At 38.7% G+C, this 27,080-nt stretch overlaps 2 protein-coding genes across 2 annotated transcripts; both read left to right on the forward strand.

The window, feature by feature from the left end:
* Window positions 1-4,216: 4,216 nt before the first annotated feature.
* On the forward strand, window positions 4,217-13,549 carry LOC102228495 (actin-related protein 2/3 complex subunit 1A). Its single transcript, XM_005813892.2, has 11 exons — window positions 4,217-4,514; window positions 5,148-5,241; window positions 5,517-5,621; window positions 6,856-7,078; window positions 7,981-8,088; window positions 8,222-8,325; window positions 8,415-8,523; window positions 11,426-11,501; window positions 11,581-11,774; window positions 12,608-12,698; window positions 12,775-13,549. The coding sequence occupies exons 2-11, from the start codon at window positions 5,178-5,180 to the stop codon at window positions 12,811-12,813; spliced, it is 1,113 nt and encodes a 370-aa protein (XP_005813949.1). The 5' UTR covers window positions 4,217-4,514; window positions 5,148-5,177; the 3' UTR covers window positions 12,814-13,549.
* A 4,099-nt stretch (window positions 13,550-17,648) lies between these two features.
* LOC102228761 (actin-related protein 2/3 complex subunit 1B-like) lies at window positions 17,649-24,734 on the forward strand. The gene is made up of 10 exons (XM_005813893.2): window positions 17,649-17,781; window positions 18,413-18,529; window positions 21,247-21,351; window positions 21,625-21,847; window positions 21,928-22,035; window positions 22,649-22,885; window positions 22,970-23,045; window positions 23,265-23,464; window positions 23,787-23,877; window positions 23,964-24,734. The coding sequence occupies exons 2-10, from the start codon at window positions 18,466-18,468 to the stop codon at window positions 24,000-24,002; spliced, it is 1,143 nt and encodes a 380-aa protein (XP_005813950.1). The 5' UTR covers window positions 17,649-17,781; window positions 18,413-18,465; the 3' UTR covers window positions 24,003-24,734.
* The last annotated feature ends 2,346 nt before the right edge of the window (window positions 24,735-27,080 follow it).

Genomic DNA, 27,080 nt, shown 5'->3' on the forward strand with positions numbered 1-27,080 from the left:
GCAATATATGCAATAACATACCTCAATAACCCACAACTTTTATTCCAAGAACCTGCTACAATTTTAAAGTCATAACTTAATTTCAGCCCAGTTTCCAGGCAACCAATAGGACAGAAGTAAGCAACCATTGCCTTCTCTTAGGGTCCTTAGAGCTTTATCAAAATAAATCCAGAAATGATCAATGTTTTAATTAGAGATATATTACAGGAAGAGACAACAATGGTTCAAGTAAATTAATTCCTTCTTGTTACTGTCAAACATAGTTTTTAAAATTATTTATGTAATTATGTGTAAGTATGTTTAGATGCCATGTATTTTTACAATTTGATACTATAATGTCTACTGAGGCTGTACAAATGTTTTTACTGTTCTATTGTTTGAAAGCAAAAATATCTCTTGGATTGTACAGGTTGCTGACCTCTGCCACAGGATGTTAATTTCAAACAGACATAAAATTTTGCATCCGGTAAATTAAATATGTTACATATGTGCAAAAAGTAAAGAAAAAAAAAAACATTTAACAGACATTTATCAACACAGAGATGATTTGTAGATTTGAAGACCTCTATTTAAATTCCCCTTTAGAAACTTTTCAAACTGCTCACAGTCCTGTTTAAGGTCTTTGCCACAGTTACGGGTGTGTTCTCCAACCCACGCAGCCATTCGGTGCACTTCAGTACCACCCGCTCATCAACGCCCAAGTCCTCCACGACCTCATACTCCACATCGTCATACTTGTGTTTCTCATTAAGGAGGGAGATTTTTACAATTGAGCTTATATCTCCCAGTGGAGCATCAGGATTGTTCTTACCGGCTGCTCTGCTGTTCCTCTGAGGTACTGACTGCTGCCTCCGTCTTCTAGAATCAGTGGTGCTTCCAGAAGCACCAAAACCACCTGCAGCATTTCTGGCAGCAGAACGATGGTATCTCTCGCTGTTTCTCCGCTGCAGCAGCAGAACAGCTTCAGGTGTGAGTGTTAGAGTAAAATGCGCCTCCTCGTTATTCCTAGATCTGGTCTTTACCACCGATTCAATCTTTTTCGAGCTTTGGTTCACAAGGTTGAGCTTCTCCATCTTTGAAAGAGACTTCCCTGAGCTTGATGTAAGAGGGCTATCAGTTTGAGACGACTGCAACAATCGATCTCTTTTGTTTGTCTGCAGCTCCCCTGAAGAAATTCTTCTGGCTGTGGTCTTTGGCTGACTCTTTCTGCCCAGTTGTTTCAAATTTAAAGCTAGTCTCTCCTTGACTGAACTCCCTTTGCCTTCTCTTGCAACTTTTGTCGTGGCTCTACTGCTTCTAGACGATGCATCTCCAGTCATCTCAGAGCGTGTGATTGAAACTTGTGGAATGAACGGCATTTTGGCAACACACAAAAGCAAGTAGGACAGAAGCTCAGATTTGCTGTAAAACTGCTGGTGGAAAAAGAAAGAGGGCACCAAGGAGGAAACCAGCTCACTGAAGAAAGCAGGAAACCTTGAAACATCCTCAGCCATGCAGGGCTCAGTTGGCAGCTAGTGCATCCGTGTTGGGATCAGCCAGTGCTCATCTACCTGAGAATAAAAACATCCTGGCATTTTATATCTGAGCGGCACAGAGGGCGTGGCGCTGCATGCCTCATGGGATGAGCGTGGCCTCAGAGGAGGTAAAGGAGAAAAACGTCTTATTACTGTCAGGCTCAGGGATCTAAAATAAACCTGGAGTTGTAATCCTCCAGTCTGATCGGGGAGAGCACATTTACAACACACAGTGCACATGTAGGCATTAACCCAGGATGACTCAAAGGGTTTTTTTTCTCAACAGAATTTCAGAGGACATATTTATAGAGGCAGGTCAAGTCAAGTTTATTTATATAGCACATTTCAGCAACAAAGTAGTCAAAGAGCTTCACATCATAAAAACATTTCAACCTGAAAAGATTCACACAGAGACAGTAGGCATTAGAAAGATTATTTGACAAATAATCTTTGGCACTCAGATCCCCGGCAGAAAAAGTGGTGCTGGTAACTGCTTTCAGAGAGGAGGAGGATTAGAGATGTCTATCCGGACACTGGTGATGGAGAGGATGTCAAAGGTACTGAAGAATTCGAGAGTTGAAGGTGGAGAAGGGATGGAGGTGGGTTGAAGCTCGACCAAGGAGCAGGTGTAGAGAGGACGCCAGACTTTATGAAGGAAGCGAAGCCTGATGATTGGAGGAGATATGACCGATGCCATTGGACTTCTCATCACGTAAAGGCGGAGCATGATGAGGTGACTGTCTGGGCAGGTGAGATGAAGAGTCTTCCAGTTTGAATTTATGCCTAGGCTTCAAAATACAGTCCCCAAGTATGAAAAAAACAAATGTGACATTTTGTCAAATACCATCAAAATCATCAGTACACATCAAATATATTGATCAATGTTCCATTTACTACAAATCAAAGGTAACTGTAAACAGGTGGCTTTTTAGTCTTTAGTTAAGGGCACTCAGTGTTTCGGGTGTTTTGCAGTTTTCTTTAAATTTGTTCCAGATGTGTGGTGCATAGAAGTTGAATGCTGCTTATCCATGTTAGGTTCTGGGGATCAGGCCAGGGTCGGTTTGTTTTCCCCTTAGAGGACCAGAACCGGCTGCACTAATGGATGTATGTTCGCTGGTATCTTATGTGCTCAGCAGCAGTGGCTTGTTCGGATTCTCTCCTACCTCTGTGCCACAATCATCTGAGCCTGAATGCAGCTCAAAGTGAATTGATGTGAAGTCATGTAGCCGATTTAAAAACAGACCTATTGACGAAATCTGTACCATGGAAACAGATTTAAATCGTAAATCAGCGGTGCCCAGAGACGGTCCTCGAGGGACTACTTCTATTTAATCTTTAGCACAGATTTACTTTTTTCATTTTACCTGATACACAGTAAGGTGGAGAAGTAGGAAGAGACTTGTTCACTTTTGAGAAAGACTCCATTATGGACACTTGGTCAAGCACTACAAAGAATAAAAGGCTGCAATGTGTTTCAATGTTTTTGCCTAGTAGAAGGGTCAGACCTAAAGTCCCACCAGGTGGAACTAATTGAAATTTCTTCAGATTGGTTTAAAGCAGGGGTGTGTACCGTTTAACTGCCAGTAAGGAAACAGTGTGTGAGGTAAGGTGCTGTTTGTTGAACATTTGAACCGGTGCATCAGCTGTGGATCTGAATGAGAGAGGTTGCAACTCCTCAGACCATGTCACTGAACTGTTGTCTTAACGATAAATAAAGTTGATCAATCTGCAGAAAATTATGAATTCCAGGCTTTTTATTTGCCTAGATGTGGCGGCAGAAAACTTTAAAATTCATGACTGATCCTTTTTCATTGTTACAACTAATGTCTCTGACAAGACATTTCTGAGGTTGTCCGGACGTTACATATTTTGCCCTCATGTTAGGATGAAACCTCCTCCAACCCTGCTTTATTATCACTTATACCCAAGAGATCCATCAGCTGACTATTAAGGAACAGTCAGCTTCTGTGGAAACCTGACCACTGACACACAACTGTAGCTTTTGTTAATGTGCACAAAATTCCTATTTGTACACAAACTTGGTCTATCTGCTCAGCAGATAGGAGGTGCCATTTGGAGGTCAAGGAAATATGCAATGAAAAGTATTTGAATATCGTTTTTTACCAAATATGTTTTACTCAAAGTTGAGTATTTTTGGATGGCCACTTTTTACTTTTACTAGAGCAAAAATATGTTGAAGTAGCACAACTCTTACTTGAGTAGAATTTTTGGGCCTTCGACCTACCTCTGCCTTTACTAATAATGGAACATAAAATAACTTTAGTCTGGACTGCAGCTTTTATTACTTCTCTATATTTTGCCATTGTAATGTAATGGTTTGTCCATGTTTTTTTTCACATTTGATTATTATTTTTTATGTGTTATGAGGGCGTAGTTGGTAGAACTGTTGCCTGTTATGATATTCCATAAGGCTGGTTGATAATGATAAAGGAATTCTTTGTGATATCAATACCTCATGCACGGATGCTGCTTTGACTGTAAATTTGCGACATATTGTGCGGCCTAACTTTTGACTTTCTGCTTTAAAACCACATTCCTGTGGTTCCATCTATATATCTACCTATCTTGGGAAACTATACAAGGAAAATCGCCCTCAGGTGTAGGGTAACCTCAAATGTCGCTTTGCATGTTTCCGTTCGAGCCACAAGAGGAGCTCTTTCGTGTTAGCTGTACTCAGTGTTGTAAAGACGTTTGTCGTAAACGGGTTTGTTCACTTTGAATGTAACCATTAGCGTGACGATGCTAAGCTAGCTGTCAGCCAGGTATCCAGGGGTTTTGCTGCTGAGTTAGCCACCGGATGCTCCCAGTCGTACCTTCTTGACATTCCCTCAACATTCCTGGACGAATTCGTGTCGACTGCCCAGAGTCCGCGAATTCAAGTCCACTCCTGATTTAACCTAGTTCCTTTACCCCTTAGCTTATGTGACTTAGCTCACTGGCTATCGAGACTGCACACTCAGGCAGAACCGGACCGACGAGGTAAGTTAGCCTCCGCGCTTGCGAGATGTAATGTTGTAGCGAGGCGGCTCTCTTTAAGCAAACACCGGTGCTTGAAAACCCATAGAAGGTAGGCCTAACAGTAAACGTGTACAAGAGAGCAAACTGAAACAAGCCTCGACTGCCCAGCGAGGTTTTATAGAACAAGGGAATTTTGAGCTAAGCTTATAGTAAACTGCCTGTAACGTTAATGGCATTTCGCTGGACAGAACCAGCGAACCCTGCCGTGGCTAGCTAACCGGGTTCAGGTGTTTAGATGTATTTGGTCCAATACTTACCCTTTAACCCTTATATATATATATATATATATATATATATATATATATATATATATATATATATATATGAGGGAAATTTTGAATGCTAACGTTACTCTGCGTTTTTTAACAGGCCATTAATAAGTTCAGTCCTTCCAATGCTCCAAGTTATGTTTAGCCAATGAATTCAAGCTACGTGCTAGTAAATATAATCAAAGTAAGCCACAGGTAATAATTTTCTAACAGCTTTTTAGCTTTATATGAGGAGTGTTACCAAAAGGCGATGTTCAGGACAACTGTTCGCTTGGAAATTGTTGTCGCTGGATGCTAACTAAGTTGTTGCTTTGTGACTGTGCAGAGTTGCACTTAAGGACCACACCCAGACAAGATGTCACTTCATCAGTTTCTGTTGGAACCCATCACCTGCCACGCGTGGAATCGCGACAGGACACGTAAGGCTGAAAATATAATTGAATTAAAAAATAGCAACTACTAACAAAGAAGTCTTGGTTAGTTCCAACACCTGTCTTAGGTTGTGTATCAAATTCCACATCATAAAAGCTCTTTCATGCGTGAATGAGTAACTGCAGGTAAACAAGGACAAGCTTGGTTTCAGTCTTCAGTAGTCAATGGAATCTGGTCTAACTGGTTGGGTTTCTATATTTTCATCAAGGTAACCTGTTTGTTTTTTTTGTTCTTATTTAATTTTCTATTTTTTTGTTTTCAGAAATTGCTATCAGTCCAAATAACCACGAAGTTCATATCTACAAGAAAAGTGGCAACCAGTGGTTGAAGACCCATGAACTGAAGGAACACAATGGACACATTACAGGTAGGTTCTTTTACACATTCTTTAACTTGTATTTAGTTTGCTAGAGATTTTTGACTTGTATTTGATTCCTTTCTGGATATATTTAGGGCATCAATGCAGTAAGGGAGATATAAAATTTTACTTTCAGTGTCTGGATTTTATTTTAAAAAAGGGCATTTTAGATTTTTTCCTTGTGGATTTTCTTAATAAAATTTTTTTATTTCTTGGAAGTATTTTAAATCAAAGTTTTTCCTGCCATTGATTATACATATGAGATGATATTGTTGATCATGTGAAATTAGAAAATCAAGGAATTGCTTTTATTTAAGAGAAAAGCAACCAGTTTTTCTTTGGCTGCTAAACTAATATAACACACCAACTATTATGTTTTTAATTGTTGTTTTTATCATTTCTTATTTTATACATAAGCACATTTGGAGGGTGATTGAACACCTTGTTGACAGTCCAGAGTTAATCTTTACAATTGACTTTGTGTTGTTCAGCAGTAGCATTAGGATTCCACTGATTGCACTGATCACCGATCTTTAAAAAAGCCTGACCTGTCAAGTCCAATTTTGGCTGATACAATTTTTTTTTGTCTTAATATATGGATATAATGAAGCAAGAAAGTTGCAGAGTTGGTAACAGTGGTGACTATTATTAACACCAAATGTGCAGACATGACCTGGTGGGCAGGGCTGTTAGTCAGTCTCTCTCACAGCAGACTAAAGAGGACAGTGGCTGATTTTTTGACCTTTGATGAGGTCAGTAAGATCAGTGGATAAGATTGGCTTCACATGTAAGTATTAGCTGATCACCCAGCTCCCAAAATTAGGAAAAATGAAGTCGGCGGCTGCTTACCGTAGTTGCGAGACCTGTTGTGGCTCAATATTGGTCCATATATAAGGCGCACCGGATTATAAGGCGCACTGTCAGCTTTTGAGAAAATTGAAGGTTTTTAATAGTGTGCCCTTATAGTGTGGAAAATACGGTAGATTGATATAATTTGTTGATTTTTAGACAATTTCTCAAATTCATCCTTAATAGTCATAGATGCATTCTGGAAGATGCAAATTAACAAAATGTACTATGCATTCTACATACTGAGTGCACATGGCTTTGGTTATATTTACAGTCATAATGTATTCTTAAATAAATTATCAACCTTTTTTTAATTTACATATTATCCTTTTCCAAAACCAGCAGTTTGAAAGTTTTTTTGTTTTACATTTGTCATTGATTGGTTATTCCTTAGGTATTGATTGGGCTCCCAAAAGTGACCGTATAGTGACGTGTGGAGCAGACCGAAATGCCTATGTGTGGTCTCAGAAGGAAGGAGTTTGGAAACCCACGCTGGTCATCCTCAGGATCAACCGGGCGGCCACCTTCGTCAAGTGGTCTCCGCTGGAGAACAAGTTTGCAGTCGGCAGTGGAGCTCGACTCATCTCTGTCTGCTACTTTGAGTCTGAGAATGACTGGTGAGATTGAAGTAGCAGTGCAGCACCTTTCACATTCTCCAAATATGTTTTTTTTAATATATGGATAAATTTGCCTACCATGTTTATGCAATCTAGAAAATATGGAATTTGATTGTTATTTTCATGTCTGGATTTTTTTTTTAAAAAGGAGCATATAAACATGTATGTTTCTAGAAAATGCTTTCTTCTTTACCTCTTTTCAAAAGCGAACTTTTAAAATGATTACCATAATATTGAACTTATTTCCATTGTCATTAATTTGCTGCATGACAACTGGAGATTATGTCCATTTTCACTGACTGCTCTAGTTAAAAAAACAAAACAGAAAACACGCTGTAATGTTTACTTAGGCAAAAAATTAAAAAAGTTCAAAATTAAGCCTTCAGATTCTGTTGGATCAATATTTTATGATGAATTTGGGATTCTTAAACCAGGTCACATTCACTTAATTAAAATTTTTATCACTTTGTATTTAAGAATAAAGGTGTCACCAGTTGACTAGACTTAAAAAATATATGTATTTATTTATTTTAGTTTATAATAAGCCAGACCATATTTTGAGTTGTTGAGATTTTTAGACAACTGTTCCAACTTGGTCAGAATAACTCCATGAAATATCCATCACACTGGCAAATTATTGGCTATCATTTATTGTTTTATGACTTCTAGAACTTGATGTAAAATATTTGCATATAAATTTTAAGAGTATTTTTAAAATGGCAAAAATAATGGAGTTGGGAAAAGTATTGAATTTTAAAATGAAAAGGTTTAGGATCCCTGTGAGCAACAATGTAACTGTGTAATGTGACATTTCGTGAGCAATAACAGTAATGAACCAACATTTACTTAGGTTCTGTTGCACACTGCTACCAATCCTGCTGTAAATACTGTCTTCCTCTCAGGTGGGTGAGCAAACACATAAAGAAGCCAATTCGCTCCACCATCCTCAGTCTAGATTGGCATCCCAACAATATCCTCCTGGCTGCTGGCTCATGTGACTTCAAATGCAGGTACAATTTGTGTAAAAAAAAATGTATATTCAGAAATAAAGCTATAGTAAGTAAAAATTGTCCAGCCTTTTTTGCTTTTTTTAAATGTTTTTTCCTCTCAACTGTCTTTTCTGTGCTCTTTCTCGGGCCTCAGGGTCTTCTCAGCCTACATTAAGGAGGTAGAAGAAAAGCCGGGCCCCACACCCTGGGGCAGCAAAATGCCATTTGGGGCCGTGCTAGCAGAGTTTGGAGGAGCAGGTCAGTATTTATGTCCTACTTCAGGCTAATTCAGTTGTTTGTTGAACTAAAAACACATCAGCAGGTTTTTATGCATTCGTTTCCTGCAGGTGGAGGAGGATGGGTCCACTCTGTCTCTTTCTCTGCCTCTGGGAACCGTCTGGCCTGGGTCAGCCATGACAGCACTGTCACTGTGGTAGACAGCTCTAAGACTGCCAGGTTTGTTGGTTTCTGTACCTAAAGAATTTCACAATGCCATGAAATGAGAGTTTCTCTAAAACTCCCTAAATATCTTAATAATTTAAAAAAGTAGTTTTGAAATGTAAAATAAATTAACATACATCTTCAGAAATCTGAATGTATACTATCAGTAGGCTAAATATTTTTTTTAATAATCCCATTTGTTCATTAAGCCCCATGAGTAAATAAAAGTATAAGTGTGTGTAGCTATGTCTCTCTCAAAACTATTTCTAAAAGTTAAAAACAGAGAGAATTACTTGGCTCTGTTTTGTTTGTTTTTTTTAACTCGTAATCGGATCCTTATTTCTGTGCAGTCAAAATTTGGAATAAAATATTTTCACAGGTCTATATAAGTCTTTAAAGAGGAAATGGGACTACTTTGCTGTAGCTGTACATTTTTATGTACTGTTTCATTTCTAACAATTATATGATGTTTTTTTTAATGCAATGTTAAAGTCACATGTTTCTGACAGAGGTAGGGTTTAATTTCATATTTTGCAATGATCAACAAGAGCACACTTGCTTGTTGCACATTGAAACATCTGGGGCCTCATGTATAAAAGAGTTTGCAGTTTTCACACTAAAACTTGGCGTACGGACAAATTTAGAAAAGTGCGGCACACAAAAAAAAAATTGGATGTATAAAGCCGTGCGCACGCACATACCTGCGCATCTCTCCTTTATACATCCTAATTTGCGGGAAATAGAGCGCAGCTGCTGGTCCGTCCTATTGCCCCCCATAAATATACCCGGAAGTCTGCCACCACGTGAAGTAATACCATGACAATGTCCTTGTTTGTAGCAGTATAAGTATTTATAATAATAATAATTATGTATTTCATTTAAAAGGTGCTTTCAGGGCACATAAGGTCACGTCACAAAAAATTTAAATAATACATTTTAATTTAAAGTCCAAATTAAAAACGTGCAAATTCCTGTTTGAATAACAGAGCGTTCAGCCGGGATTTAGAAACACACAGCTTGTCGGAGTCTCCCCCAGTCATGAACCCTCTTCCCTGGACAGGGACAGGGAAGAGGGTCATGAACCCTCTTCCCTGTCCCTTTCCCCCTCCCCCACCTGTGTGACGCAGCCAGCAAAGTACATAACTGACCACCCTATTGAGTGTTTGAGTGGGAATGTGGACATTTAATCTAGCTAGAGAAATCGTGCATAAGTTGAACATTTACAGAATACAGATGCTTTCTATCCATAAAGGCACATTCACAAAGTGGGCGTGGCTCGGCTGAAGGATGACTGCAGTTGCACCAGTAACCCACGGCTCTTTCTTTAAGTTTTGCTCGGAGCTCCAGGATGATCAGTCTGGGTTAATCTAAATGCTAATAAACATCATCAACATTTCCCAGCAGATCAATATGATCTCTGAACACAGGCTCCCTCTGAATTCGTCCACTGGTCATGTTCCCCATCAGAGCCAAAGTGCTCTTCAATTACACAGCTCACCTTTGCACAGCTACTTATATACATGTGATTATACACACCTTAATCACCTTAAAAATAATCAAACCTGTTGGGAGTTAATCTGCTGATCCAACCTTGCTTTCTTTTTTTAGTGAAAATGAAATTACTCCACAGATGCGTTTTATGCGCTTCAGCGCACAGAACAATTATATATTTACGAGGCAAAACCTGAGGAAATGTACTATTTACATTTGAGTGAGGTTTACACATCTTTTTATTTTATTGTCTTTATTTTGTGTGCGTGTTAGCTTATTGTCTGAGGATAAATGTTGTTCAGTTTTATACTTTACAATTAAACAATAAAATATTAAAATCATGAAAAATCATTGGGTTTGATGCCTCTTGGTCTAAATAACACTGAATATCGTCAGATTTCATTGTATTTAGGTGAGTTTTGACACTTTGTAGTTTATTATTGTCCACAGAAAAAGTTTGCATGGCTGCCACACATTTTCACGGCAGGTCAATTAACGCCACGTTAATTTTTATACATGCCGACTTGCACGTAAAATATGGTTCCACACATTTTTTGTGCGTTCGGACACTTTATACAAGAGGCCCCACGTCCCTGTTATGAGATAAGAACACAGAAGCCAAGTTATGTGCTTTTGGACAACTGTATTACATGTAACATAGTTCATTGTGAAGTAAATTTGTATGTAGATAAAAACCGACTCTGCTTGCTTGTTGTAGCATGCTGTGGAAGGCGCGTTGACGTCTCCATGAGTCTCTCAACTGAGCTCTGATCTGCAGTTTTTAAAACCATATCAAACATGTCTTATCTTGAAATGTTACTGTGAGACCTTAGCTTTTGCACATCTTAAGCAGTTTTGATTGCAACAAGAGCAATCCAGGATTAGGTGGAAAAAGTTACTTTGTCTTTAAGTCCTGATCTGGCCTTGTTCTGTATCTGTTTTCTTTCGCAAGCAAGTTCTTTGTTGATTGATTTACCTTTTGTGAACCCTTCAATACTCTCATCAGTCTGTTGACATCAGTGTTTTTTTGTTTTACTGTTGCCACGCTCTCACCTGGTATCAGCCTTCTGCACGTTTCGCAGTCTTTCCAATGATGGTGGTGGGAGTGATATGATTTGCAGAAAATCTTTAGGCAGAATAGAGTAAGAGTAAAAAGATTACATGTGAGAAACCTGCATTAGTTTACTACAAGTATATTTGATATATCAGCCATCATTATTCCAGGTATTGCAGTCTTGAGAAAAATGTGTTCATTGCTAATAAATCATGAGGATGTATCTACGCTAACGCGGGTCAGGGTAAAATATTGAGTTAGGTATAAAAATGCATGTTTCAGTTATGAGGTCGGAGATGTCTCCTTTTTAGGGCAGCACGTCATTGTTTTTGATAAAATAAAATTAATGTAAGCAAATTTGTATGTGTTTAGTCCCTCACAGCAGAAGACAGAGTTCCTGCCTCTACTCAGCGTCATTTTTGTTTCCGAGAACTGTCTAGTAGCTGCGGTGAGTTTAAAACAAACATTCACACTTTAACCATCCAGACATGAACCATAATATTAAAATGTGTTGTGTGTGTCTTCAGGGGCACGACTGTTGCCCCATGCTCTTCCGCTGTGATGACAGCGGAGCACTGGCGTTTGTGTCGAAGCTTGACCTCCCCAAGCAGAGCATCCAGAGGAACATGTCTGCCATGGAACGCTTCAGGAACATGGACAAGAGGGCCACCACCGAGGACCGCAACACTACCCTGGACACACTGCACCAGAACAGCATCACGTACGTCTGGAACCAAACACACAACATACTAAGTTTGCAGTCAAAACCAGCACTTTCATATTTACTTTCAATGAACTGGGGTCAAACAGGAGAGACCTGAGGCAAGAGACACAAAAGATGCAGAAAAATTTCACAAATTCAGCACAATGTACGGTTTTGGTAAGAAAACAATATTAGTTTTTTGTCAGATGTCAAAAAATTAGCAAATAAGTGAAGGTGAATGATGAATGTATGCAAATATGTAGATTTTAATTTTTAAACAGATTTTGCTATTTGTCAGTCTCCTGCAGAAACCTAATTTCTTCATTCTTTTCCTTTTTGTATGTTGCGAAAATCAGATCTATGTACATTCATTGAGAAATATTCATTTGAAAGTATTAAAAACATCATGTGACTGACCAAATGATATAAATATAAATCTACAATAAAGCCTTTTTTCCCTTCCATTTCTGGAAAAATGCAGTTTTAGGAGACAGTTTTAGCCTGATAGCAGTGATTAGTACAGTGATTGTAAAATTGGAAACAACTAGAAGTTTTTTTTGTTTTGTTTTTTTTTTTTTACTTTTCCACATTTATTTAGAATAGAAGATAAAGTCAGAAGTGAGCATTTATTGAGAATGACAATGCTATAAGGATTTATTTAATGGTGAGAACTGCTGAAACAGGCTGCCACGCTCATGTCAGTAGGTAGGCCACCGCCGCTGGGGCTCCACAACTCTGGTGTAATGACAGCTCCACAGAACCCAATTCTGTTTCAGTGGTCTGAACTTTTTACAGCATTTCTTTAGCATTCTTCTCATTTAACATGTCTTCACATCTTTGTTCTTGTATAGCCAAGTGTCTATCTATGAGGGAGACAAAAGGGACTGTCGCAAGTTCTGCACCACGGGCATTGATGGAGCAATGACAATTTGGGACTTCAAGGTAAAATCGTTCCTGTATTGAGTGTGGGTCCTCTCATGATGCAGCGCTCACCACCTCCTATGTTTTTCCTCCTCAGAGCCTAGAAGCTTCTATCCAGGGTCTCCGCATCATGTGAAGAAATGTTTTGAATGAATGAAGTCGCTGCAGCTTCACCCCTATTGTCCCCTCTCCCCCAGTCATCAACCCTCTTCCCTGTCCCTTTCCCCCTCCCCCACCCGTGTGGCGCAGCCAGCAAAGTACATAACTGACCACCCTATTGAGTGTTTGCTGAAGCACTGATCAGACCATTAAACACTCTTGTTGGGCGTGTCCTTCACATACTCACAAACACACACGCACTACACACACTGAGCTGTGGTGTGAGATCACTGATATTTTTTTCTTTTTCTTTGCTTTTAAATAAAGGTTAACCAGGTGTAAAAGTGGGAAGGTCCTCTGACACGTACTAAACGTGATGTGAAATGTGTGTTTTTATGTTCTCTAACCTCCAGTACCAAAAGATGAACGCTAAAAGGTATGTTTTATCCAAAACACTCAGACTGTATTTTATCTCACTCCAATCTGAACATGATCTCCTGTACAGGTGTTTGTCCTCACTGAGCAGAAGGTGAAACAATTTAGACTTCAGACCAGGGGTTATTAAAATGCTGAGCAAATGTTGATGGTTGTCTGATCAAAACCTGTACAAGATCTGATGTTGGAGGATTGAGGGGAGCAGCTGTTGAAGCTGCAGTGTCAGGCCTGGCCAGCACTACGCTCTGAACTACCACACTAAAACCGTCAATGGAGGATTTCTATGTAACTCATGAGGTTGACATGAAATAAAGATGAAGTACATTTACACTACACAACTAAGTGACTGCACTCGTTATTTGTGTACATTTTCTGACAGCAGGTACTTTTTGTGTATTCTCACTTTACTTGAAAGTATGTAGAATATTTGGGCACAATAAACTCTCAAAACACTCGCGTCAGTTAAAACAAGTGATGCTTCTTGGCAGAGAACAGGGAATGAGCGCCCCCTGTGCTGGGCACAGTGTAACGACTTGAAACCAGATGTTCTAAAACAATTTTTTAAAACTTTTTATATGTTTTATTTCATAACATATCTGGAAAGAAAATATGTTCATTTTTGCATCAAAGGTACAGTCATAATTATTTTGAGTATTTTTGAAGTAACTGAGTTCACCTAGTAAAACATTTTTTGATCTGATTTCTACGGAGCCCTCTAGGGGACATGGCGATTTATTTTTCTTTTGCGTTACCTCGCAATACTTTTGCGTTCTCTTCATAATGTACTAATCAATTCATCCGGCGTAGTTGAATACTGTAAGCCTTTCGTGCGGTGGCCATTGTACTTTCTGCTATTAAGGTTTTCGTAAGGTTTTTCCGTGTACCTTAATATCTCGTGAAATATCTGACATTTTATAGCTTTTTCTTTAGGATAGAAATGCACTACATATGTTATAAACAGAAACTTTCTGTAAGAAGGGAAAAAGAAAAAAATACATCCAAACTATTTGGACTATTTCTGAGTTATTATCGCGGGGTAATAAGTTATCTGACAGTTTTGATTGTGGGATGTTTTCATGTGCAGTTCCGTCGCAATCTTACACAAATAGACATGCAGTGAATAAATCGATTCTCAATCAGTTTTTTGCACCAGAGACTCTTTAAATGTGTATAGATTTCAAATTTTAAATTGACTTTTGTGACTGTGTAGTAGACCAGCACATGTTGCAGTAAGCATATTGCAAAGTAACAAAAGTATTGCGAGGTAACGCAAAAGAAAATATTCCCCCATGTCCACTAGAGGGCTCCGTATACTTATTACACTGTTTTGTGTTGTTTTTTAATTGCCGAGAAAATCGGTCTTTTTTCAACTTTTGTCACTTAAGCCTGACAAATAAAAGTAAGACAAATAAAAGTAAGTCACTTTTTGAAAAGTTAAGAGTGTGGGCTTTCTGGGAAATCCTGTTCTAATGTAAAATATGACAGAATACTGGATTAAGGACATTTCTAGCATACTATGCTATCACACATAACAATCTTTGAGAATTTGGAAACAGTTCTTTATTTCCCAAAGTTATGAGGGGGGAACATTTTAGTTGCCTGAAATAATCTGTTCTTCCTCTATGACATGGGAGCTAATTATTTTTTCACATCTTTAACTGTGTTTATTCCTGTCTGAACAACAAATCCTGTTATTTCCTTTCTGAAATAATCTGTTCCCCTGTTCAACGCTCTTTGGAGGGGGAACAGATTATTTCAGGTGGTTAATTTGGTTTCCCCCCTCTTAACTTTGGCAAATAATAGCAAATATTTTCAAACTTTCAGGATTTATTTTTGATTATGAGAGGAATAAACACAGTTAAAGACTTGCTGGTAAATTCATTTGTTTCTATCAAATGGAGGTGAAACAGACAACAACATGCGCTTCGCAGAGGACCGGGAGAAACGACGCCTCCTTTGGCCGTCAGTACAGGAGGAGCGGGCGGAGAGCAAAACGGCCTGTTTCACCGCTGGACGAGCCTTCATCAACCACAGTGAGATCTTCCCTCCCTCCTCCACATGATGCTCCACCTGCTGGTTTTAAGTTCATCCCGATCCTGTTGGGTTTACAGTTTGTTGTTCTGTTATAATAAGTTTTCTGTCATTAACAGGAATATGTTGCTAGAATAAAGCCAATAGTAAAATGGCTCATTCATTATCAATATCTTCTGTTTGCGGAGCTTGAGCTCTAACTCGTTTTTTGATAGCGTAATTTGCTATCCCACTAATATTGTTCTTTATTGTTCTCTGTTGAGGATTTGTTCTTTTGTTCATGTCTCTCTCGTTTTTTTCGTTCAATGCCATCAGGTTAATAAACAATCTGAAGTGCAAAGCAGTCTTTTTATTTATTAAAACATTTAAATGTGATTTTTGTTTTATTCAGGAGTCTCACAGCACTATAGATGACATGACATTCTGGAAAAGTCAGTGGGGACAGGAAATATGGGCAGCACATGTCTCAGAGAAAACTGCTGGGGTTTTGATTCTAAAAGATACATTTCCAGGGGAAGTAATGAGTTACTACAGGGACCCCAAGGGGCATCTCATTGTTATGGTTCTTGCTTTCTCACAGACTATTATAATAATAACCAACATATATGGCTACAACTCTCATTCAAACAATGAGAGCTTTTTGAGTTATGGGTTGAAAAAGTCTCATCTTGGTTATCAAAATTTCCTGAAGCCCTTCTAATTTTCGTTGGTGATTTCTACGTGGTTTATGATAATAATATAGATAGATACCCTCCTAACCACTCTACCTCATCCAATGGCTACCTGAAAGATTTTATGGATAAATTTGATGTCTTAGACATTTTTAGGGAAACATTTCCTACACATAAATTATTTACATGGCGTACCAAAGACCTTTCTAAAAAGTCCAGTATTCTGGCTGGTATCAAAGCAAGTCGATTCTGCTGGTGTTAATATTGATACGCACCCTGCTCCTTTCTCTGACCATAAAATAATCACTTTAAGCCTTTCACTCTCGAACTGTTAAAATATGACAGAAAAAATTATGAGATCCTTCAGTAGTAACCTTCCAAAGAAGAGAAGGCAAGAGGAATAAAGTCTTTGCTCTCAGATAGCTTCTTTATCCAGGATTAGCCATGATAACCTTAATGATGATGACCTATCTCTCCTTAGTGAATGTCAAACTAAACTTGATGAAATATATAAACAGAAGCTCGAGGCGCGTTTGTCAGGTTTAGAGAGAGATGGTTGGAGGAAGGGGAGCAGTGTTCTTCCTACTTTTGGTTTAGAAAAATCTAAACTTCATAATGCTTTAGACACACTTAAAGTTAATGACAAGATTGTATAAACCCTCGGTTCATTTTGTTCCAATTTTTACAACAATCTCTATTCCTCTAAATACTCAGATGAAAAAGCTTCTTTACTGATTAAACATTGTAAAGTTTCATCTGAGGCTGATAACAAAATGTGTGATGCTAACCTCACTCTACAGGAAGTAGAAGAGGCTATTTTAAGTCTTAAAAACAACAAATCGCCTGGTAGTGATGGGCTGTCAAGTGAGCTTTATAAGAAATTTGTAAAAGAACTTAGTCCCTTTATTCTCAGCACTCTTTGAGGAAGTATTGGTCGTGGAGAATTGTTTCATTTGTTGGTTCTTTAAAATGATTCTGTTGAACTACATTTTAAAAGCATTTCCATAAAGTTTTATTTAATATTATTCGTCAGTTTCAATTAATTTCATTGTTGATATTTTTTGTCATTGACAAATAATTGTGTCCAAGTGATGAATATTTATATATAAACATATATACATTTTTATATATTTGATCATTTTAACTCTAGAATCAATATGAAATGTAGCTGAAACAGGGGGAAAATGTGCCTTAATAGATATGTTATCTCTCACATTTCTATTTGTATTTTTATTTTTAAATAATAAAACAACAACATAAACAGCTTCATTCAGGTGGGAAAGAGAAAGTTCTTGGGTATCTGCATAAATTTAAAATGGTGATCAAAGTGTGCTGTTTCCGTCTATTTGTTGGAATGACCCCATGCTTTCTTCTTTTCTTCTATATTGAAGTCCTCCTCCTTTTCAAATTCTTTCTTTATGTAGAGTGCCCACACGCCCCTCCCCTTTTCTTCATGCTGTTTTGCCTCTCATTTCATTCTGCACCTCCTCCATTTTGTGTAAAATTAAACTGTTTTCATGCTCCTGCCTTTACTTTTTACTTTTGGCTTTCACACTAGCTGTTTCAACTTCATTCTTTCAAAGGAAAAGAAGTTTACTCCCATTAAACCTGCTCTCTTCTTCCTATCGCTGAACCCAGAACCCTAAATTACAAACTTCCTGCATGTCTGAGTTTGACTGCACCCTCCTCCACTTCCCCCTTTGAACTTCTCCACCCCTCTCTTCAGCTTCTGCTCTGCTCTTCCTGAGCTCACTCTGTCGTTGGCGTTCGCGTTGACTGGCCAGAGTCCGCGAGCCGAGCACCCTCTGCCTTTTTCACCCTCTGTCTCCCATCTCTGCAACTCTATTCATCACCGTCCTTCCCTCTAGGTAAGTAAGCCGTGATTTTCTTTTTTTTTAACCCAGTTCATATATCATGCTCACACACTCACATGCAAATTTTGAAAGGACAGCACAGATTAAGGAAAAATAAGTGTACTCAGAGAAATTATATTATGTAACATTATCTTTTTGCTGTTGCTTTTAAAGAAATGGTTGAATTTTGAATAGTCTTATTGCTATTTTAGTGCTTTTCTACTCAAAGTGATCTGCTTTAGGGATGTATGATACCCTTGACCTGTACAGTTCTTTACATTTCTCTGAAAGTCTGAATTCCATTAAAACAGGTTATCAAGCTAAGTTTCCAATACCATGATAAAAAGCTGGATTAGTTTTATTTATTTTACATTTTGGATCATCACACGGTGTGAGACTACAAATCCATCCATCCATCCATTTTCTAACTCCCTTGTCCCTAGCGGGGTCGGGAGGGGTGCTGGTGTCTATCTCCAGCTAACGTTTCGTGTGAGAGGTGGGGTCACCCTGGACAGGTCGCCAGTCTGTCGCAGGAAACTACAAATATCCCTGTTAATTATTGACATTTAAACATTTTTCTCCCACTACTTTGCTTCCTCTTTTAGGCGAGTATATTGTCACTTCTCTTTTTCTGTTAATCTTTCAGTTCGCAAGGTTCCTCTCCCCACTTCCTGATCTGATTCTGGCATCTGATTGGCCATGGCGTACCATAGCTTCCTTCTGGAACCAATTAGCTGCCATGCGTGGAACAAAGATCGGACCCGTAAGACTGCTTTAAAAACTCCTTAAACTGTCTTATCGTTCAACTGGTTAAACCCAACGGTACATCTTCCTCTGACTAAAGTCTCTTGGTGCTATCAGCCAAGGCCTGTGATTGGCTCCCAGGTGGGAGAAGGTATTTCCTGTTTCCTGTAGCAGTGAGGGTGGTGCCAGAGAACTTCTGAGAGGCTTTTGTGCACCGTTAGCTAGAGGAAACCAAAGCCTTATTTGGCTATTTTGACCAGTGCTTTGCTTTCTGAGCAAAGCGGATGTAACAGACATTCGTGATCGAGTCATACTTGTGTATATTTAGTTTTACACATACCTTGCAAAAATTAACCCTGGGACTGGTTCATCTGGAGAAGAAAAATGCACACAAAGCACTCATACTCCCCTTCTGAGACAAACACTTCTGACTCATCTGCAGACTAAAACATGTGGGTTTTGCCACAGTTTAAAGGAAAAGACATTGTGTTCTCACAAGCTGCCGTGTGGGCTGCCCCCAGGAAGAGACACATTGTGTTCCGGTAGTTTTTCTGTTGTAGGCATTCAATCTGCTGCTCACTTATTATTCCACTGCACATCCTCTCTATCTTTATGTTTATGCTTCTTGGCTAACACTTTTATCCAAAGAAACTTACAAATGAATATTTGCATAGCAGTGCAGTTAATATCAAAGCTAACAATAAGCTACTAGAAGGACGAGTCCAGGTTCCGTCAGAGGTGACTGTGTAAAAATAGTGAAAACACAGGGAGGAATGCAGAAAGAGGAAAAAATGCAGTAAAGATCGTAGGGACTTACAGGGTAGATACTGGAATAGGAGACAATCTCTGGGTCATCAACGGTTCCTTGAAGACAAACAAGGTAGCTGTTGTAGTAGCGCTCAGCAGGTCATTTCACCATCATGGAATGACACAAGTTACCTGACATGTTATATTAGATACAGATAGACTTCTCTTAGGTTTAACACTGTGAAACAGCATAACTGATCAGTGGAGGTAACATGATCTTTAAAGACCAAGCTGGTCACTGATCAGGACGACTGGTTTCTTGGCACCTTTGATTGAGCAAGTGATAGGGATTCATTTTTGATGCTGGTATTTTGGTATGTGGTGTGCTTGCCTGGGAACACAAGCATGTAGTTTTAGAGAGTTTTAGTTGAAGATGATGGGCTTTCATTCATGTCGTTATGCCAGGGAGACAGTCCTGAGGCCATGTGGTCATCAGGTGAAAATGATTAATAAAGCTGAGTATTGTCAGTATAGCGGTGTTATGAGCAGCCATGTGATCGGATAAACTGACCCAGTGAGTTGGTGTATATTGGAAAGAGAAGAGGTCCCAGTACCGAGCCTAGGGGTACTCCTGCTAGGAGAAGGTAGATACGAGATATTCCCATAATAACATACACAGTTGCTACACATTTGTTGGCTGCACATCTATGATGTAAATCTCCCATTTCATCTACTTCTCCAGGATGCTGCATTGAATTGAGATGTGATGGCTTTGAAGTACAGTTACACTTTTCATTACTTTTTCCTTGATCTTAAGTGTTGCTATCATTCTCAATTAGCATATCAATCAGTGCATCTATAGCAGGTGTGGGGTACAGAGGCAGAAAGGCCTATCCAATGAGCCAAATTAATAATTAAAATCAGACCATAAACGTATGATGCAATTTTGAAGCCTATTAAAAAATAGCCTGAAAGCAGTTCTTTACCATTAGAACAAATTGATGTTGCAAAGATGATAGGGATATGATTTATTGTTCAGTTACAGCAGTGGTCCCCAAACTACGGCCCGTGGGCCAGATGCGGCCCGCCTCCACATTTGGTCCGGCCCCCTGAACAATACCAGAGTATTTTCATATATGTGCATTTTTATTTGATAAGTTGGACTTTTGCAATAAAATAAATGTTCCTTAGTAATGAACTTTATTTATTATTAACTACTAGTTAGTAACTATTTTATACATGCATATAATTGACCCTAACCCTTTTTTTTATGTGGAGAACCCAGTGTTATTTGGTTATTATTTATTTCATAAATAGTGTTATTTCCTGACTTTTGTTCTCTGAAGAATCCAGAAAAGGTTATTTGATTGTGCTTTCTGAAAAACAATACATTTTTATGTTTAGCACTCTTACAATCGTCACACTTTTTCTGTTACAAACTGACCCCGGCCCCCCATCAGAGAAGGGACAAGTTATGTGACCCTCACAGGAGAAAGTTTGGGGACCCCTGAGTTACAGTATTTGCCATACCTTAATATTAATAAGAGATTATTTAAGATGCTGTTCATTCTGAACCAGTCTGTTCACTTTTCTTCTGACCTTTGACACTAACCAGACATTTTTATCCTAACAAATGCTGCTCAGTGGATTTTTAAAAGTATTTTCTGTTGTCTGGGAGATAGCTGTTTGTAAATACAACCAACCAACAGTCTATTAGCAGATTTTGAAGTACTCAGACAAGACCATCTAACAACAACCATGCCACTTTCAAAGTCACTTGAACCATATTTCTTCCCAATTTTGATGCTTAGTTTAAACTTCAGTAAGTCGTTTTCACCACATCCAGATGCCAAACTGCCATGAATTGCAGACACATAATTAACCAGTTATCTAGTTGTGTTAGAACACAAGTAAACAGGTATACCTAATAAAATGGCCAGTTAGTATATGTTGTCATAGTTCATTTAAATGCTTTGTTTTGTGTTCTAGAGATTGCCCTGTGCCCCAATAACCATGAAGTTCACATTTACAAGAAAGATGGAACCAAGTGGACCAAAATCCACGAGCTGAAGGAGCACAATGGACAGGTAACAGGTGAGACCATCTGTGTTCCTCATGTACTAAACTAAATCTTTCACATACACCTCTACTCATCATCATCATCTTTTAAAGATGCCTTTAACATATTGACATTGAATATGTGACTAAAAATAACACTAACAAATTGTTGGTGGAGAGTATGTATATATTTGAGTGTGTGCTGTTGTGTGGTCAGTAAAAATAAATATATTTGTGCTGATTAACTTCTGATTAGAACTGCACACCTTGTCATAAGTGCAGAATGTGAATAGTTTCTTTTCCCTCAAGGTATTGACTGGGCTCCAGACAGTAACCGCATTGTCACTTGTGGTGCTGATCGTAACGCTTACGTGTGGACCCTGAAGGAGGGATCATGGAAGCCCACCTTGGTCATCTTGAGGATCAACCGGGCTGCTCGCTGTGTGAAGTGGTCACCAAAGGAGAACAAGTTTGCCGTTGGCAGCAGTTCGAGGCTCATTTCAATCTGCTACTTTGAGCAGGAAAATGACTGGTGAGGTTGCATGGAATTAATTTCTATTCATTTGAAAAATACAAGTCAGCATAACATAGGACTAAGTGTTTCTACATTAGGTGGGTGTGCAAGCACATCAAGAAGCCGATCCGTTCTACTATTCTGAGTCTGGACTGGCATCCTAATAACGTGCTCCTGGCTGCTGGATCCTGTGATTTCAAATGCAGGTATTGCTGGCTTTTCTCATTATTCTACAAGCAAAATGTAAAACGAGCTAAACTATATTTAAATAAAGCTAACAGGGATGTCTCAATCAGAATTGCTTAAGTTTATTCATGCTCAGGTTCTCAGACCCAAACCTTAGATATGTACAGTATATATACAGTATATATATATAATAAAATAAGATCCATATAAAAGTTTTTTATTCGTTAGTAGTGAAGTGCACTAAAATATGCTGCATCTCAGTAAAATTATATTATCTGCATTACTGTGACTTCGTCCCACATATTTCACCAATGATGTTCAGGAAGCTGAGCCTCTCCTAGTCACTAATTTAATGACTAGTGTTTCAGCTGCTCTTCGTGTTCACATGATGACTGTCTGAGCACAACACAAGCACATAACATGTCATAGACACACAAGGGAGCTACAAAAAATATTCAAATTAATGGTTGAGTCTTTTAGAATGAGAAAAAATCAACAATTAATTTGAAGTTTATGGTACTGTAATAGTAAATAATGTTTTGTAAGGCCTTTACACACCTTCCACCAGGGATGCCATGAAATGTGGAGAGCACTGTAGGAGTTGATGGGAGCAATGCAACTTGTCTTCTGCAGGGTGTTCTCAGCCTACATAAAGGAGGTGGAGGAGAAGCCTGGCCCCACTCCTTGGGGCAGCAAGATGCCATTTGGGGAGGTGCTGTTCGAGTCTGGAGGTACCGGAGGTGCTGCTCCGTCATCGAGTGGAGGTGGCGGCTGGGTGCACAGCGTGTGCTTTTCTCATTCTGGCAACCGTTTGGCCTGGACGTCCCACGATTCCACAGTGTCAGTAGCTGAGGGAGGAAAGACGGGCACGTAAGAGATGGAGGGACGGTATACCTGGGGAGCTAGCACTTGTTTCAGTGTTAGGCTTTTAACTTTTTGTCCTGACTTTCATAGGGTGAGCAGCCTGAGCTCGGAAACTCTTCCTCTCCTGTGTGTTACCTTCATCACTGAGAACAGCTTAGTTGCTGCTGTGAGTATTCAACACAACACACACCTGGCACTTGTTTTAAGCACAGTTCATTATCTCAATTTAAATTGGGTTACAGCAATTCAAAAAAGTATTCATATGTCTTGAACTTTTCCGCACTTTGTCATGTTACAACCACCAGCTTCAAAATATTTGAAGTTGTTTGAACAACCAAAGTCCCTCTTAGAATGTTGCAAAACTTGCATTCTTTTGTTTCTTCAGGGTCATGACTGTTACCCGATGCTGTATGTATATGATGGTGCAAATGCCAGCTTGACATTTGGTGGCAAGTTGGATGTTCCCAAGCAGGCAGCTTCGAAGGACATCAGTGCCAGGGAACGCTTTAAGAACCTGGACCGTCGAGCCTCTGAGACTCAGAGCACTGACAAGGACCTGAACACGCTCCACAAGAACAGCATCAGGTCAGAAGACACAAGTGTTCAGATTCTGAGGAGGGAAAACCTGGAGGGGGCTTAATAAGCAAGGGACACCTGTGATAGGGAAACAAGAAACAATTGTGCATAAAGTAAAACACAGAGTTCCTAATTAAATAACATTTTGCACCCTCCTTCTTCTCATTCTCAATGTCTTATTCACAGAGTGATTGGCTCTAATGAGGCTCCAGTGCAATTATCTGTAAATCTCCTAAATTTTCTGTTTAAAAACTCTTTGATTCAAACTGCAGGTTGTGATCACATCATGTTTTAGTGTACAGTCTTTGATTTTTCTAAACCTCCATTTCAGCCAAATGTCAGTGCTGGAGGGAGGAAGAAACCAGTGCACCAAATTCTGTACCACTGGCATGGATGGAGGAATGGGCATCTGGGATGTGAAGGTAACACACATTCAAGCCTCAGCCATATTGTCAGATTTTATTTCTGATTATCAGACACATTTGCATCCTCAATGATATCTTTCCAGAGCCTGGAGTCTGCTATGAAGAATTTGAAGATCGTGTGAGCTGAGCTGTACACCAACGTTCCTATAGGAACATGAAGGAATCTGCTTCTATATTACAAAAAGCTTTTTGGCTGTATTTTATTCAAGTATTTCTTTACACACAAAGTAAAACCATCAGTTCTGTTCCAACAATGTGTGTAGTCTCTCCTAGGCATTTTGCTGGCTCATTTGATTTGTTGCTTTATAGGAGGGGCTGACCTCAGGTCTGCAAATGGTACTCAATGAGTTCTATTAATATTTTTAAAAGAGCTCAATGTGAGCTGAATGCTTTAAGCAGCTTTTACACGCTTTAACCACAGAGAGCGGCTTCACTGCTTATATTAAAAGCTTATGCTGGACATAACATGCATTTAATAAATGATTGCTGTAGAAGTGGGCCAAAACTAGTGTGTGTCTCTGTGTATGAACGCTTTTACAGCTTTTCATTTATATTTCATTCTATTCCACCATATAACTTTGAGGTTATGGTATCAGTTGTGTTCAGTATTTTAGATATCATTAGAGATTAAATGAAATGAGTTTCTTGTTGGTCTAGTTTTCATGTTTTGAAGGGTTGCATGATAAAATAGAACATTGTGAATTGTAAGGGCTACAATTATTTGATGCTCAAATTTGACCTTTTTGATAACTTTTTCCTTTGTCCACTCTTTTCATATTTTATATAACAGGTCAAAAACATACGGAAATTAACTTAAATCTTTTTTCATACATTATTAAAAATTCTTGAATGTCTTTTGACTTTGCATGGCCATCTAACTTCTCATCATGACTGACAGGTAGTTTTTTTCAACATGTTACACAGCCAACCCACAATCAAGGACACATTCTGGATTCAATTATCAGTAAGGGTGTGAATACTTCCAAGGTCTGATGTTGCTCTGCCTGATCATTTCTATGTTATGTTTTAAAGTACAATCTGTTTTAGTGTACTCACTTGGCAAAACAGCTACTATTAGAAAGCATTCTTTCACAGACAACACAGCCGAAACGTTTAATCAAATTTATTCTTCCAGTTCGCCTGCATGTTGTGACCCAATAGATGTGTTGGTAGATCATTTTCATTCTGAACTTCCAGGTATCATTGATGCCAGTGTAAAGGTTGTGTCCGGTAGGAACAAGTCTCTGTGGAGATATGTGCAAATAGTTGCAAGAAACTTTCTCATAGAGCCAAACATAAATTATCTAAAACTCAATTTAACGTTTATTTAACAATATACACAGAAAGCTATCACTCTACACTAAAGGGAAAGGAAAATGTTCTTTGCGGAAATCATAAAAAAATAATAATGCTCAGGCTTTATTTTCCACAAATGACAGGCTCACAAATCCTCCTCTGATTGTACCACCTGAATTCCAATCAAACACAGACTGCAATGAATTTGTCAACTTTTTTAGCAGAGAAAATTAAAACAAATTAGAGGGTTAGTCTTCACATCCACACTAAATCCAATATCAGTGCTATGACCAGACATAACTACAGAAAAAAATACTAAATTTCAACAACTGAGACCGTCCTAGTCAAAGTGTTCAATGACGTCCAAATAAACAGACTGTGGAAGAACCACAGTGCTGGTTGTATTGGACCTCACTCAGAACAGCATTTGACACTGTTGACCATGACATATTACTGAAATCACTGGAGAGCTCATTTCAGTACTGGACCAGTGCACTCTGGTCCAGTACTCAACTGGTATGAATTTTACATATAGAATAGGGATTTCTTTGTTTCAATAGATGATTTCTCATCGAAGTGGACAGAAGTCACATGCGGGGTACCCCAAGGATCAGTTCTTGGTTGTTTCATATAGATGTTTCAACTGAAACATCCTGAGTTCAACTGACTCAGGACTCTGGACTGAAAATATGATTAGCTATCAAAACTACACAGATGATACACATCTCAACATTACAATGTCACCAGTTGACTCTGAACCCATCCAAGCACTGGACAGATGCTTAGAACAGATAAATGTGGGGATGTGCCACAACTTTCATCTGCTGAACAGAAACAAAACTGAAGTTAATATGTTTGGACATAAAGAGAAGTGATCTAGAGTCAATGCAATTTTATTAGGTTAATATTTTTGTATTTTAATGATGTAAATCACTTTGAATGGCCTTATTGCTCAAATTTGCTTTACAATTAAACTTGATTGTTTGATGAACAGTGTCAGTATTTCTCCATACATGTTTTACCTATAGGTTGCAAAGCTTAATTTTGATCTGATCAGACCTAAGCAGCTTCTTCCAAAGGCTTATCAGCCATCATGCCTTGTGCTGATTTACAGTCAAGACTTCTTTAAGTTTTATTTTCATAATAATCTAATGACCACTTTGCCATAAAGGTGAATGCTTGACTCACAGTTGTCCTGTTAACACAGGTGACCTGAGATGTGAATCTCTGCAGGTCCTCCAAAGTTATCATGAGCATCTTGACTGCTTTGGCGATTAACTTAAACGTTTCCACAGATTTATTCCTCACCTGTCTGTTGACATTAGTGACTGTGTGGTCACTAATGTTCTCCAACAAACCTCTCAATTATGCATAGACCTAATTCCATCCATTGTCTATGCTGGGTCCTGGAGAGTGTGGTGTCCCTCTCCAGCAGTCATTGGGTAAGAGGTGGGTTCCATGTTGGGCAAGTTGCATCTAAGTTGAAGGAAGTTGGAGAACCTGTTTAGAACCGAGGATTTGATGAGGAGAATTTGCAGACTCCATGCATAAATCAGTTATATTTTACATTAAACTTAAATTACACACAACTCTATATTTACTGATTTGATGACTTCTGAATCAGAAGGCAGCTTGTTGCACTGGATTTCATTTAGGGGTATTACCATAAAAGTAAATGCCACACTTAAATTTTGGAAACTCTTTCTCTTCACTATTTCGCACTACTGTGTGTAGAGATACCAATCAAAACTGATAAAACTGTTCATTTAACAAACACGTAAGTTTTACATAAATTATACATTGTAAAAATTCATGAAAATCGTATAAACATAATTTTGAATTTGACAAAAATCTAATCCCGCTCTATGTGCCTGCACATCCATCTAGTGGCGCGACCAGGAACT

This window comes from Xiphophorus maculatus, chromosome 5 (assembly GCF_002775205.1).
Source record: "Xiphophorus maculatus strain JP 163 A chromosome 5, X_maculatus-5.0-male, whole genome shotgun sequence".
Lineage (NCBI taxonomy): Eukaryota > Metazoa > Chordata > Actinopteri > Cyprinodontiformes > Poeciliidae > Xiphophorus > Xiphophorus maculatus.

Bases quoted from the DNA above. Each gene is read 5' to 3' on its own strand.
- LOC102228495 (XM_005813892.2), top strand. From the start codon at position 5,178: ATGTCACTTCATCAGTTTCTGTTGGAACCCATCACCTGCCACGCGTGG. The intron at 8,326-8,414 runs GTCAGTATTTAT...CGTTTCCTGCAG, and splicing joins AGCAGAGTTTGGAGGAGCAG to GTGGAGGAGGATGGGTCCAC. The intron at 8,524-11,425 runs GTTTGTTGGTTT...GTATGTGTTTAG, and splicing joins GACAGCTCTAAGACTGCCAG to TCCCTCACAGCAGAAGACAG.
- LOC102228761 (XM_005813893.2), top strand. From the start codon at position 18,466: ATGGCGTACCATAGCTTCCTTCTGGAACCAATTAGCTGCCATGCGTGG. The intron at 21,352-21,624 runs GTGAGACCATCT...TTTTCCCTCAAG, and splicing joins GCACAATGGACAGGTAACAG to GTATTGACTGGGCTCCAGAC. The intron at 23,465-23,786 runs GTCAGAAGACAC...CCTCCATTTCAG, and splicing joins CTCCACAAGAACAGCATCAG to CCAAATGTCAGTGCTGGAGG.